Here is a 16007-nt window from a genome sequence, read left to right as displayed (position 1 = left end):
TGTTGAGAATTGTAGGAGCAGGAATTCTGATGAATAACTCCAAAGGAATCAAAGTAGGAGGAAAGACTCTTCTCAAAATATTCCTTTGCATTATCAGATCAGAATATTTTGATCCGAGTGTTAAACTGGGTAAATATAATCTCATGAAATTTTTGTACAATATTTGGTACTTCATCCCGGGATTTTATAAGGTAAATCCAAGTGTAACGAGAGAAATATCAATGAAAAGAATGAAATATTTGTAACCCCCCATAACAGGTAAATGATATGGCCCCCACACATCAGAGTGCACAATATGGAAAGGAGAATCAAATCTTTTATTACTCATTGAAAAAGATTGTCTACAATGTTTTGCAGGTTCACATGACTCGCAATGAAGACTTGGTTCCACCTATCATATTCAACACTTCCGTTCTTCGGTTCCTTCACTCTCCCATTGATGTATCATATTTTCCCCCTAGCAGTGATGTAGAGTTTTATTCCCCTAGACCACTCAAGGTAGTTCAGACCATCAAAAGGAATAACAGCCATAGGGAAATTCATATCCATTCCCCCACTCACTCCATTGTGGCTCCCTGAAATCTCTGAAGTAGCAGAATTCTTAGACGACATGGTAAACACAAAGTTTTTTTTTTTTTAATCTAAACTCTTAACTTAGGATCCCTCCTTATATTGACAAAGGCTCCACACACAACAATTCAGTTCTGGACTTAATCTGAGCACAAAAAACAGCACCAATTTCCAAAGAAGAACTATGACGAGAATGATTTTCAGATCTGCATGAAGAACAGTCCCAGCCTACTGGTTTTCCAGTAAGTTCCACCACAGCATTAATCAATAAGAGAGATCCTAACACACATGAAATCAGACTATCGAGTAGAGAAAACAGGTCATCTGTGACCTACAGTCACCTTTTCACAGGTACAGGATCACACGATCAAACAAATAAAAGAGGTATAACCATCACAAAAGTCTGCCGACATTTAGTGGTTTGGATTCATTTGTTCTCCACTTGGTACACGACCAAGGAAAGAAATAAAAGAAGAAAGAAAACTTTAGGGTTGTACCAGTTGCAGATCTGATTTGATCAGCCCAGATTTAATCCTCTGTTTCGCCCAGATTCAGTAACTTGAAGAGAAAACTTGGTCACCCAGATTCAACAGCCTTGCTCTAATACCATCTTGGGAATAAATCCGATTGAAATATGAGGAAGTAGAGAAGAGAAGGGAAGAAGAGAAGAGAAGAAGAAAGAAAGGAAGAAGAAAAGGTTTGGAGCAATGGAATAGTTCTGGCGGTGCCAGCTTCTATTATATTATATAGGGTGGCAGAAATAAGAAGGAAAAGACTCTTGTGCCCCTGCTGTAAGTGAGTACAATAACAGAAAATAAAAAAAGGCTTTAACTAGCCAAACAGACCCCAACACAAATAACTAAATTATTTCAACAGCCCTTAAGTAGGCGTCCACTTCAGCACTATACTTAGAAAACATAAACAAGAGCTAAAGGGCCATAAAGAAAAGGCCCAATAAGAAAACATAACAACAAAGAACTAATAAGAAAGACACTAATGGGCTTGGGCCCATTCGACCCAGTCTCTCTACACTTTCCTACTTCAATGCACACCATTCTGGTCTCCTTCAATCATTCTTCTAAATTTTCAGTGTTCACATTCACTGTAGTTATGTCATTTAAATCAATTACAAGTAAAAACAATTTCAATTGACCTTTTCTTTAGCATCTAAAGGGCTTCTCATAGGTTTCTTTGGTTTATTTGCTTATGATATTCAGTCAGAAATCATTATGATTCATGGAAATTGGAATGGATTATTGCACAATTTTTTTAGTGAATTACAGCCTGATAAATAAATTCAGGGAGAGGAATGTGCCTAGAAACTTGTTTGGTATTAAACATTCCCATGCATAAGTATTTAAGTTTGTACCTAGTTTATTGCTCTAGTGGTCTTAAGACATTAAGAGGTTGAAAAATTAGTAGATTTAATGTTTAGGCACTGCCATTTTTTAATTATTTCCTTTTTCTCTTCTCAGTTCTGTTTTCTAGAGAAATAATAGTCTTTTGTTTCAGGCCAACCATGCACTACTAAAAGAAATCAGGGAGATAAACCAACAGCTAATAAGTACTGTGGTTGAAGAGGATACCATCCCAATTATAGGTTCTGACACCGATGAAAGTGGTGAAGGCACCATTGTCAAGTGCTCGTTCAGTACAGTGGCTCTGAAAGTGGACTTGATACCAGACTATCCATCATCACTAATGGTGCATTCCTTGAGACTTCTTGCAAATATTTTCACCACACATTTATTGTCTATTTGCTTACTCACTTTTTGGTTATGGTTATGCAGTCACCAATTCTGCCTCTACGATTGCTTGTTCCCACAAATTATCCAGATAGTTCCCCTATACCCTTAGACAAGTTGCCTGGTGAATTGAGGTGAGAGTTATTTTTTGGTTTTCCTTTCAGGAACTTAAAATTTAACCTGAAGCAGATCTCCACCCACCCTAAGTATATTGAGATCCTTGGTGTTGGTCCCATAATTTCCCTAAAATTCAATGCCATTAAGCTATCCTATACAAGGTTTAAAATGTTAGTGTTCGTGGAAATGTCTATCATCCAAATATAGGAAACATGTCAGAAATTCTGTATGGAAATATTATGAAAATTATAGACAAAATAAAGCTAAGAAACTAAGGTTAATAGACAAAACAATATGATGTAGTTGTAAGATTCAGGGTTGAGTTGACTAGAGAAGAGAAGAGGAAGAAGAGAAAAAAGAGTGTGTTACTGTCCACATCCTCGTACATGATATTTATAAAACCCCTTACTTCGTCGCCCAAATACAAATAAATGAAAAAGGACCAAAAAGGCCCTACATTACACATTCTCAAAACTCCCCTTCGAGCTGAGCATAGATATCTATCATGCCCAACTTTCCATATTTCCTAACAAACTTTGGCTTGTGAACTCAGTGAGAGAATAAACAAGTTGGTCCTTTGGTCTCACAAAGGGTAGGCATATCTATTCATTGGCTATTTTTCTCTGATAAAATGTCTATCCACTTCAATATGTCTTGTATAGTCATGCTGAATTGGATTATGGACAATGTTTATGGATGCTTTGTTGTCAATTGTCACAATAGAGTCTTATTGGGGCATCAGCTTGAATGCCCTATATTCTGCCTCTGTGCTAGAATGACAAACAACTAACTATTTTTTTCTTCTCCACGATATCACATTGCCTCCAACTAAGGCAAAATAGCCAAATGTAGATCTCCTAACATCAATAGAACTTGCCTAGTCTACATCTATGTAAGCCTCAATCTTTAGATGCTTGTGGTTGGAGCATTATATTCCTTTACTAAGGTGTCCCCTCGATAGGTAAGAATCTTATTAACAACTCGCATGTGAGAAGTCTTGGTCTCATACATATATTGGCTCACCACACCCGCTACATAAGATATGTCAAGTCTAATCAAACAGAGACAAAAAGGCGACCAACTAATCTCTAATAGAACCTACTATTTGGAAGAACATCTCCATTAGTAGTACTCAACTTGTGATTAGGTTTAGATGTGAATCAGTCCTCTAAAACTGATATAAACTTGGTTAAAATTAGAGATAAAAGAAAAAGAAAAGTAGAGAACAGCAGCACAAAGGAAGAAGATGGAGAAAAGAAGAGGAAGAAGAAGAAGAGTTTGAATTATCTCTTCTCTCCCTTCTCTAATCCTTTTGTTAAACTTCGTTCTTTAGGCTAATTACAAGTATGCCCTTAAGTGGGTGGCCAGCTAGGCTGTAACATAAAGAGAACTTATAAAAAGAAATAACAGGCCCATAAAGATAGGCCTGTTAACAAACAAATAAATAAATAAAACACTGCAAGAAAAGATACTAGGGCCAATTTGGCCCAGACTCTCTACACTCCCCCTCAAGTTGAGCATAGATGTCAATCATGCCCAACTTGCTTATATAGTGTGTCAGCTTCCCTCTTGGAACTCCCTTGGTCAAAACATCAACCAACTGTTCTTCTGAGGCAATAAATGGCAAGCAAACTTCTCCTGAATAAAATGTCTATCAACCTCAATGTTCTTAGTTCTATCATGTTGAACAAGATTATGTACAATGTTGATAGCCGCTTGGTTGTCATAGTAGAGCGTCATTGGCTTCTCATAATCAACCCCCAATTCTTCTAAAAGTGATTGCAGCCTCAATAATTCTGACACACCATTGTTTCTTACTCCTCCATGAAACAATGTTCCCTCCCACCAAAGCATAATAACCCAAGGTGGATTTCCTATCATCAACACATCCTGCCCAATCAGTATCAGTGTATGCTTCCAGCTTCATGTGTCCATGTTTGTCAAATAGAATTCCTTTCCCTGGAGTACCTTTCAAGTAATACACAACACTTTCTACAACAGCTAAATGTGTATCTCTGAGAGAATGCATAAACTGACTAATAACACTCATTGCATAGGAAGTATCCGGCCAATTCATGTAGTGATATAACAACTTCCTAAGCAATCTCTGAAACACTCCCCTATCAGATAAAAGTTCACCATCTATAGCAGAAAGCTTATGATTAGGATCAATTAGAGTGGTGGCTGGTTTAGCACCAAGTTTACCAGTTTCTGCAAGGACATACTTGTGCTGAGAAATGAAGATAACATCCTTAGATATAGCAACTTCAATGCCCAAGAAATACCTGAGATCTCCTAAATCCTTGATCCCAAATTTAGAGTTAAGAAACTTTTTGAGTTTACTTACCTCCTAGGTGTCGTTACCCGTGACCACAATATCATCAACATAAACTATTAGAAAGGTCACCAGAGAGCCACTTCTTTTCAAGAAGGTATGGTTAGATTGAGTTTGTGTTTAACCAAATGAGATAAGAGCATCCCTGAATCTCTCAAACCAGGGCCGAGGAGACTGTTCGAGACCATAAATGGATTTCTACAGTTTAGACACATTCCCTTGCATTTCCTTTCCACACTCTCCCGGAGGCAAAGACATATAGACCTCTTCATGTAGATCTCCATTCAAGAGGGCATTTTTAACATCAAACTGGTGGAGAGGCCATTCAAAAGTAGTAGCAAGGGACAACAAAACCCGGATTGAAGTCATCTTAGCCATAGGGGCAAAGGTTTCAAGATAGTCAATACCATACATCTGAGTGTAGCCTTTAGCAACCAACCTGGCCTTAAACCTCTCAATAGAGCCATCAAAATGATATTTAATGGCAAATACCCATTTACAACCCACTGGTTCCTTCCCTTCTGGAAAATCCACAATATCCTAGGTATGGTTCTTATGCAAAGCATCCAATTTAGCCATCATAGCATCCCTCATTCAGGTTTAGATAGGGCTTTTGGTACAAACCTGGGTATCACATGGGAAGGAATAGAAGCAAGAAAAGAGTAGTAGGTAGGGGATAAAAGGTTATAGGATAGGTGTTTAGATATACGATGGGTTGTACACTTCCGCTTACCCTTGCGAAGAGCAATAGGAAGATCAAGGTCTGGGAAAGAAGTAGATGGGTCAGAGGAAGGTGACTTGTTACCTCAGTAATGATGGGAGAAGCAAGAGGCTCTTCTGTAGGAGTGGAAACAACTTGTCCATGTCTGAATCTGTGTCTTTGGTACTACCTTCGGAGAATAGGATGAGGAGGGATTACAAGAGTAGGAATGCTGGAGGTAGGCCCAATGGGAGAAGTGGACACCTCATCAAACGACTCAAAAGGAACAGGAAAAGGAACTGTTGGAGATATAGCAAAGGATTCCTCAAATTGTTCCCCCTTAGGAGGAATACTAAAGAAATTAGACTCAGCAAGTGTGACATCCTGAGATTCAAAGCAGGTGCCACTAACCGGATCAAAACAACAATATCCCTTCTATGTAGAGGCATATCCTAGAAAAACACATTTACGAGCCTTAGGTTCAAATTTGTGCCTTTAATAGCTGTGAACATGAACATAGCAGGTGCACCCAAAAACACGGAGAGGAAGAGAGAAGAGATCCTCATCCAGAAAGAGAAGGCTAAAGGTGGGGCTTTGAAGCCAAGAACTCAGGAAGGCATATAGTTAATCAAAAAGGTAGCAATAAGGACAACATCTCACCAAAATTTTATAGGAACATGGGATGAAAAAAGGAGGGATCTGGCAACCTCAACCACATGTTGATTCTTTCTTTTTGCCACTCCATTCTGTTGTGGAGTGTGGGAACAAGAATTTTGATGAATAACCCCAAAAGCTTCAAGATAGGATGAGAGGGTTTTCTCAAAATACTCCTTAGCATTATCAGAATGGAATATTTTGATTCGGGTGTTAAACTGGGTTAGAATAAGTTCATGAAATTTTTGCACAATAGTTGGTACTTCATCCCGGGATTTCATGAGATAAATCCAAGTGTAACAAGAATAATCATCAATAAAAAGGATAAAGTACCTATAACCCCCCATAGTAGGCAAATGATATGGCCCCCACACATTAGAGTAAACAATATGAAAAGGAGAAATTGATCTTTTTGCTTACTAAATAACATTGTCTACAATGCTTTGCTAGCTCACACGACTCACAATGAAGACTTGATAAAGAAACTCCCTTAAACATATTTGGGAACAAATGACTCAAGGTAGAAAAAGACAAATGACCAAACCAAAAATGACATAACATGACTTTGTCAACACTCTGACAAAACTGACTCTAAGGCACCTCCATGAGGTGGTCCAAGAATCCTATCAGGTGTGCCCAGCAAGTATATTTCATTTTCCTCATGGCCACTCCCAATCATCCTCTGAGATTGTAGGTCTTGAAAAATACAATGAGTGGGAAAGAAGGTTATACTACAGTTCATGAATTTAGTTAAGCTGCTAACAAATAAAAGTTTTGTGTTAAGTTTAGGGACATGAAGGACAAAGGATAAAAAAAGGTGTTAGAGGTCTTGATATGCCCCTTGCCAAAAATGGCAAAAAGAGACACATCAACAAGAGATATTTTCTCTTTACTAGAGAGAAGGTGATATGAACAAAAAAGATTAGACAAGCTGGTCATATGGTCTGATGCACCAAAATCAATGGTCCAATGGATTTTATGATTACCTGAAACTGAAGCATGGTTTGCAAAAGCATGAATACCTGAGTGAGCAAATGCAGATATGTTTCTTGAAGAGTGAGATGTAGAGACAATGGCTTCCAAATGATTTAACAACCTTCCATACTTTTCAAAATCTGCCTTCATTGCTTCCAACTGTTCCATGGTTGACTTCTCTTCACTCTCCTTACTTCCTCCTTCGGGTACTGTGGCAACATTAGATACCTTAGGCTTTCCTGTCTGACTGGTCTTCTTAAAACTATTGTTATTCTTAAACTTGTCAGGTAGAAGATCAGGATGAAGCTTCCAGCAAGTGTCCTTAGTATGCCTCGGTTTCTTGCAGTAGAGAAGATGGGCTGAATGGCCCATAGGTTGTTTATTCTTTCTTACCTTTTATATTCATTTCTGTAATGGGCCTTATTCTAGGCCCATCCTTTCTATGTTATGTTCTTTTAATTTCTTGCCCAACTAAAGGCCTCCTTGTAATTGTTCAAGTTTAACTTAATAAAATAGTGTTAAGGTGTAAGAGAAGAGAGCAAGGTTTGAAACTCTCATTCTCTGAACCCTTATTGCCACCATCTCCTTCTTCACCTTCTACTCCATAGAAGAAGTAGTATTTTCTACTGTTCCTTTTTGATTTCTGCATCTATTCTAAACAGTCCCCCATTTTGGTATCAGAGCAGGCCTGAACTTGGCTTGGGCTCTCATGTGGGTGTAGTCCAACCGACTACATGAGAGTGTTCTAGGACTGGAAGCTTCAGCTTGTGTTGCCTGATTCTTGGAGGTCATTGGAGATTGAAGAAAGTGCCCAAGATTCAAATCTCTTGGAGAGTGGTTCGGTGATCAGGAAGAATCAGAGAAAACAGGTCGGTTTCTAATTTGGAGCTTAAGTCAAAGATTGTAAGTTGTGCTCAGTTATTTCTAGGTTTTTTTTTTTTGTTCTGTATTGTTGAAGTGTCCGAAGGTTCTATGAAAACTGTACAGCTATTCGGCTGTTTTTTAATCTGGTTTAACCCAGAGATTTCTGGGTTGTTTTCATTTCTTTTCTGGACTGTCAAGTTGCCAAAATACCTTTGGATTCAGTGCTGCGGGTGGTTGCTTCCTTGAGTTGTTTTTGGGCACCTGTACGGATTGTTCTTGAGCAGTTTTTTCACCTTTGACAGTGGGGTCTTCTCTGCTGCCCACACTATGTTTGTAAAAGGGGCTCTTCATCAATACAAACTGTTATTTGCTCTTTTGGGGTACTTTTTGATAAGTTCCTGGAATTTCTGTTTAGAAAAGGAGCTTGGACTGGGTGCACAGTGTTTGGAAGTTTTCTGATTATTTCTTGAAGGCCGAACCAAGCTGTTCAGTGTCTCATGTAGTCAACAAGGTGTTGCTTCAGTCTTGGTTCTCACAGCTTCCGGGTGTGATTTGGTTTTGTGTATTGCTGCTTTGAGGCTGGTTTAACACAGCCCTTGCTCATCCTCATTCAGTACTTTTGTTGAAGTTGGTCGAAATTTATTTGAAGTGTTTAAAGGGATGGACTCCTCAGAGATTGAAAATAAGAATGTTGCTGAATTCAGACAAGTTCAGGGGACTCCAGTTGATTCTTTATTGACTGTGACCATAGTCAAGCTAGATGGAACTAATTATCTGGCATGGTCACAATCGGTAAAGATTTGTATATGTAGTAGAGGAAAGTGGGGCTTTATCTCCGAGAGCAAGAAGGCTCCCCCAAAGGATGATCCATCCTATGAGAAGTGGATGTAAGAGAATTAAACTGTTATAGGGTGGCTTGTGAACTCAATGCAGCCACAGATTAGCCAACATTATCTATGGATGAATTCAACAAAGGAAATTTGGGACAGTGTTGCAGAAACCTATTCCCAAAAACTAAATGTGGCTAGATCTTATAAATTGAGAAGTGATGTGAAGAATTTAAGACAGGGGGAGAAACCTTTAGTTGTATACTTCTCAACCCTAAAGTCTTTGTGGCAAGAAATAGACTTAATAGAAGCTATAACCTAGGACACCGCCAATGATACAGAGACCTACAGGAAACTAGTTGAAAGAAACAGGGTGTTTGAGTTCTTAACCGGACTAAACCCAGAATATGATATCACAAAACAGAATATTTTATCCAAGGAGAGTATCTCATTGTCACAAGCATATGCATTGGTGAGTAGTGAAGAGAGCAGAAGGATTGTCTAGGTTCAAGGGACTGGTATAAGTGATCACTTTGCTAATATGGGAGTGAAACCCAAAGGAGTTGTAGGGACATCTAGTGGCTTTGGGAAGAAAGAGGTTGTATGTGAGTACTATAAGAAGCCAAAACACACCAAAGACAAGTGCTGGAAACTACATCCCGATCTTGTTCCCCATCGGTTTCAGAAAAAGCATGATAGTAAAAGGGTAGGGAGTGCAAATGTGGCTGCTGGTCCAAATAGTGGCAAGTATCATACTTAAGAGATATCTGCTTGTGCACAGTTAGCAGCCATGAAAGCAGAATATGAAAAGTTTGGGAAGATGATTAGTCATCTAGAGGGTGTGACTTCTTCTTCCAACCCTTCGGGGAATTCAGCCTCTTCTACATTTTCTCATTCAGGTATAAGGGCTTCTTCCAATCATGCATCCATATCAGGTAATCTCAAGATCCCTTGGATTATCGATTCAGGTGCTTCTGATCACATGACCAATCTTTCTACCTTGTTTGTTTCATATGACTTGCTTCCTGGACATGATAAAATCACCCTAGCTGATGGTTCTCTTGCCCCTATTTCTGGCAAGGGAACCATCAAGGCTATAGATTCTTTGTTCCCACCTTCTGCCCTTCATGTACCTAGACTAAATACAAATTTGTTATCTATAAGTAGTTTAACTAAGTCATTAAACTGTTGTGTAACATTTTTTCCTTCCTACTATGTTTTTCAGGATCTGGAGTCTCAGAAGGTGATTGGGAGTGGCCATGAGGCAAATGGAATATACCTGCTTGATACTCCAGGATAATGCCCTGATCAACCTGGGAATGTTGTGGGGGCCTTACCACTTACCCTCTATGGGTGGTTACAAGTATTTTATCCTGTTTATTGATGATTTTTCTCGGTTCAATTGGATATTCCTGATGAAATCCCATGATGAAGTTCCAAGACTCGTGAGACAATTCCATGAATTTGTTCTAACCCTATTTGATACCAGGATTAAAATTTTCAGATTTGACAATGCAAAAGAATATTTTGAGAAGAACTTATCCTGCTCTCTCTCTGACGTGGGGGTTATTCATCAAAGTTCCTGTGTTAGGACCTCAGAACAGAATGGAGTTGCTGAAAGAAAAAATAGGCATATTGTTGAAGTTGCAAGAAGCATTTTGTTTGCCTCACATGTTCCTACAAGATTTTGGGGTGATGTTGTTCTCACTGCTACCTACCTTATAAACCATATGCCATTCAGGGTTTTAGGGTTTAAGTCTCCCTTCAGTCTCCTTCATCCGGACAAGGACCTTTTTCCTATTCCTCTTCATTTCTTTGGCTGCACCTGTTATGTACATATTCCAAGTGTCCAAAGGCATAAATTTGAACCGAAAGCTCACAAGTGTATCTTCCTTGGTTATTCCCCCACACAAAAGGGTTACTGTTGTTTTGATCCAAAGACTGCCACTCGGTATGTCTCAATGGATGTCACCTTTGATGAGCTTTCTCCCTTTTATGGTTCCTCCATGGAAGGACATTGTCCAAAGGGGGAGGATTTGTCACAGGTGTTTGCTCTTCCTCTTCCTGTTCCAATTGAGTCTTTTGATGAGTCTATTTCTCCTTCAAATGAATAAAGGGAGGATCAGTCATTCCATTCTCCCTGTCCCAGTGTTCTTCCCCCTTTACCTCCTTGTCCTATCTTCAATCCCAAGGTGTATCAGAGGCAAAGATCCAGAAATGAGCAGGTTGTTTCCCCTACAACTCATGAGCCTCATGCACTTCCAATTACAGATGAGACAACAGGTACTGTTTCAGCTCCCTTGGAGCCATCTTTCCTTGATCTTGATATTCCCATTGCTGTTAGGAAAGGAAAATGGAAGTGTACTGCACATTGCATTTCCAAACACCTTTCTTATAGTCTGCTTTCCCCTTCATACTTTGCCTATTTCTCTTCTATTGCTTCTAACCCTATTCCCAGGTCTGTGTCTGAAGCTCTAAATATTCTAGAATGGAGGGATGCTATGAGATCCGAAATTGATGCCATACACAAGAATGACACTTGGGAAGTGGTTGATTTGCTTGAAGGGAAAGATCCAGTTGGTTGCAAGTGGGTCTTTACCATCAAATATCAGGCTGATGGCACCATTGAGAGGTACAAGGCCAGACTGGTTGCAAAAGGCTATACACAGACATATGGGATTGATTATCTGGAGACCTTTGCACCTGTTGCCAAGATGACATCTGTGAGGGTTCTTCTATCTCTAGTTGCTCACTCTGACTGGCCCCTTTATCAATTGGATGTAAAGAATGCATTTCTGAATGGTGAACTACATGAGGAGGTTTATATGTCTCTTCCTTCAGAGATGTATGGAACAAATATGAAAGGAAAGGTATGTAGGCTGAAGAAATCTCTTTATGGACTAAAACAACTCCCTAGAGCATGGTTTGAGAGATTTAGAACTGCCCTTGTTAACTTTGTCTATGGACAGACAAAGTCTGATCATACTCTTTTTTTGAAAAGGAGTATGGACAGACGCAGTCTGATCATACTCTTTTTGTGAAAAGGAGTGGACCTCTAGCAGTATACCTCATTGTGTATGTAGATGATATTGTTGTGACTGGTAATGATGTTTCAGGAATTCATGATCTCAAATCTTTTCTCCATACAGAGTTTGAGATTAAAGATTTGGGGGAATTGAGATACTTCCTTGGCATAGAAGTTGCTAGATCCAATGATGGGATTCTTATCTCCCAAAGGAAGTATGTTCTTGACTTGCTCTCTGAAACAGGGAAGATGGGTGCTAGACCAGTTGCTACTCCTATTGATATGAGTAATAAACTCTTTGCTTCAGATGGAACATTGTTAGAAGACAAAGGAGTCTTCCAAAGACTTCTTGGAAAACTTCTGTACCTATGCATGACTCGGCCAGACATTGCTTATGCTGTCAGTTGCATCAGCCAATTCATGCATGCTCCCCGAGACACTCATATGGCAACAGCAGAGCGAATCCTGTGTTATTTGAAGGGCTCCCCAGGAAAGGGAATTCTATTTGCCAAGCATGGTGATATGAAACTTGAAGCCTATTACTGATGCTGACTAGGCTGGAAACATTGATGACAAAAGATCTACTTTTGGATATTGCTGCTTGGTGGCTGGTAATATTGTTTCTTGGAGAAGCAAGAAACAATCGGTTGTTGTTCGATCTTCCGCAGAAGCAGAATACAGAGCCATGGCACATGGAGTTTCTGAACTATTGTGGCTAAAATCATTGATGGAGGAACTGGGGGTTGAGCATGAGACGCCAATGATGTTATACTGTGATAATTAGGCCGCCATCAACATTGCTTACAACCCAGTGCAACATGATAGAACTAAGCATAATGAAGTCGATAGACACTTTATTCGAGAAAGAGTCTCTTCGGGTGAAGTATGTCTTCCTTTCATCACCTCTGAAGGACAGTTCGTAGATTTTCTCACCAAGGGCATTCCCAAGACCAAACTTCAGCATGATATTGGCAAGCTTGGCATGATTGACATCTATGCTCAGCTTGAGGGGGAGTGTAGAGAAGATGGGCCAAATGGCCCATAGGCTGTTTATTCTTTCTTACTATTTATGTTTCTTTCTGTAATGGGCCTTATTCTGGGCCCATCCTCTTCTATGTTATGTTCTTGTAATTTCTTGCCCAACCAAGGGCCCCCCCTTGTAATTATTCAAAACTAACTTAATGAAATAGTGTTAGGGTGTTAGAGGGAGAGTGAAGTTCAAACCTCTCATACTCTAACACTCTTTGCTGCCATCTCCCTCTTCATCTTCTACTCAATAGAAGCAATCTTCTCTACAGTTTTTGATTCCGTTTGATTTCTACGTCTATCCTAAACAGTCCCACACTCTCAAGGACTGTTTTTCTTCTAAGAACAATAGTGCAGTGATTGGAACCTCTTTTTTTTGTGTGTGTGATGGGCAGAACCAGTTTCGTAGATTGAAATGGCGTCGGTGGGTGATTCGAACCTCTTCTATGTTATGTTCTTTTAATTTCTTGCCCAACTAAGGGCCTCCTTGTAATTATTCAAATTTAACTTAATAAAATAATGTTAAGGTGTAAGAGAAGAGAGCAAGGTTCGAAACTCTTATTCTCTGAACCCTTATTGCCGCCATCTCCTTCTTCACCTTCGACTCCATAGAAGTAGTATTTTCTGCTGTTCCTTTTTGATTTCTGCATCTATTCTAAACAGTCCCCCATTCTTAAGGACTGTTTTTCTTCTCTTGCAATATTCACATCCTAGCTCTTTCTTCTCAGTTGGACCCTTTGGCTTTATTCCAGCATGTGCATAGTGTTCTATAGGTAGACTCTGTAACTAAACCTGACGCCTACTCTCTTCGCTGCTTACCATAGCATATGCCTGGGCAAGAATTACCTCATCCTTGGCCAGAATTTTCTGCTTAATGATGTCAAACTCAGGGTTAAGTCCTGTAAGAAACTCAAAGACCCTATTTTGTTCCACCAACTTCCTAGAAGTTTCTGCATCCTTCGTACTCTCCCATACAACTATCTCCATACATTAATTTCCTGCCATAGGGATTTCAGCATAGAATGGTAGATTGTCACACTCTTCTCCCCCTGCCTTAGGTTCTTCACATCACCTTTCAGCTTGTTGGCTCTTGCCACATTCAACTTATGTGGCCGAAGATATCCAGAGATACTACTGACTTATATGGGGCTGCATAGAGTTGACCAACCATCCTATGACTGTATAGTTCTCCTGCATCCATTTCTCAAATTCAAGGTTTGTCTCTTCGGGTTTTACCTTATTGCCTGTGAGATACCCTAATTTTCCTCTACTACAAACATAAATCCTTAAAAACTATGCTCAAGAAAGATAATTGGTTCCATCTAACTTAATTGTGGTCACACCAGCCAAAACGAAATCTACCGAGCCAAGCCCAGAAACTGGCACCTGCTCAAACTCACTTCCATATTGCTCCATTAATCAAACAAAAACCAAAAAACCAAAAATTTGGTCTTTATATACTTACTTGAAGTCAAAACAGTACCTAGATGCTTGAAAACTAGGGTTTCATTGCACCTGGCTGTCAGAGAGAAAGAGATAAGATGCAGCCTCTCCTACCAAGCTTCCCAATCTCCTCCAAAACTGAACCACCTTCTTTTAGAAGTCAAAAGGCACCTCCCAAGCACAGAGCTCCACGCCCAAAGATTCTCCTTTACATGTAACTTTGAAACTCTCTAATCGGCTAGGGTTTTGGGCATAAACAACACAACATCACTTCTTGGCAGTTTTTGGCCAGATTTCAACTCTCCAAACCCTCTACCAACTAGGCAAAAGATCCTCTGAACTATAGAGAACCTATCTCTCTGTACACTCTCCTAATCGAAGGGTGTATGGGAAAAGAGAAAAAAAGAAATAAGGAAGAAAGAAACCTGCTCTGATACCAAGATGTGAATCAGTCCTCTAAAACTGATATAAACTTGGTTAAAATTAGAGAGAAAAGAAGAAGAAAAGTAGAGAACAACAGTACAAAGGAATAAGATGGAGAAAAGAAGAGGAAGAAGAAGAAGAGTTCGAATTATCTCTTCTCTCCCTTCTCTAATCCTTTTCTTAAACTTCGTTCTTTAGGCTAATTACAAGTATGCCCTTAAGTGGGAGGCCAGTTAGGCAGTAACGTAAAGAGAACCTACAAAAAGAAATAACAGGCCCATTAACGAACAAGTAAATAAATAAAACACTACAAGAAAAGATACTAGGGCCCATTTGGCCTAGTCTCTCTACATGGTCAATTGGGGTCTTAACTGGGCACCCCAATTTCTCAACTTCTTGGAGCAAGTCAATAACATATTTTCTCTATGATATAAAATCCCCTTCTTTGATCTTGCTACTTCAATTCCAAGAAAGATTCTAAGATCTCCAAGATTCTTAATCTCAAATTTAAAGGTAAGGAAGGATTTCAATTGAGTGATTCTTGATATGTCAATGTGTAAAAACTATTTTAAAAATAATTATTAAATGAACAATAGGGAGAGGGTGATAATGGAGGGGAATTTAGCAATACTAGTAGTGTTAAAAACAATACGAATATTCATAGAGTTAAACCTACTGAAGTTGTGAATAATCCTATTCAGTTCTAGGTTTGAAGGAGAGGAGAAGAAGAGGAAGAAGAAGAAGAAGAAGGGTTCGGCTAGTAGAGGAAAAGTTACCTCTCTAGTCAATCCACTTTGTATTTATGTTAAATAAATTGAGTAACAAGAAAGACAATATTGTCCCTTGGAAGTGATGGGACACATAACTAAAACTTGAATAAAACAAACCTTTCACGTCTAATTAGATAAACCAAAAGACCAAAATACCCCTGTTCTATTGACTCTAACACTCCCCCTCAGGCTGGAGAGTATATGTCATATAGTCCCAGCTTGTCACAATTATAATCTACTCTGCCCTAAGACAGTCCCTTCGTAAAGAGATCTGCCCATTGATTTCCTACGCTCACATGAGATGTAGTTATCACTCCGCTAATCACTTTCTCTCTTACAAAGTGCCAATCAACCTCAATATGCTTTGTTCTCTCATGGAAGACTAGATTAGAAGAGATGTGTACAGTCACCTGATTATCACAATATAACCTCATGGGTTTATCAAATGAGAATCCCATCTCCTATAACAAGTTCTTCAACCATACTAGTTCACATGTGGTATGAGCCATAGCCCTGTACTCAGCTTTTGCATT

At 39.3% G+C, this 16007-nt stretch overlaps 1 protein-coding gene across 7 annotated transcripts in view; it reads left to right on the top strand.

Annotated features, from left to right (window-relative positions):
- The window catches only part of LOC148845490 (mediator of RNA polymerase II transcription subunit 15a-like), a 122292-nt gene that overhangs the window by 74514 nt on the left and 31771 nt on the right, over nucleotides 1–16007 (top strand). For 6 of the 7 annotated variants that reach the window (XM_088953188.1, XM_088953182.1, XM_088953185.1 and 3 more), the window contains 2 exons: nucleotides 2083–2274; nucleotides 2361–2449. In XM_088953188.1, the coding sequence (XP_088809314.1) occupies nucleotides 2083–2274; nucleotides 2361–2449 (281 nt within the window). Of the gene's footprint in view, nucleotides 1–2082; nucleotides 2275–2360; nucleotides 2450–10012; nucleotides 10193–16007 lie in introns of those variants that run through there. The other variant, XM_088953187.1, reaches the window with a different exon arrangement.

The sequence above is a fragment of the Nelumbo lutea genome, chromosome 7 (assembly GCF_056320005.1).
Source record: "Nelumbo lutea isolate HS-2025 chromosome 7, American lotus-T2T, whole genome shotgun sequence".
NCBI lineage: Eukaryota > Viridiplantae > Streptophyta > Magnoliopsida > Proteales > Nelumbonaceae > Nelumbo > Nelumbo lutea.
Note: the sequence above shows the minus strand (reverse complement) of the source record. Positions and strands in the feature narration are given on the sequence as shown.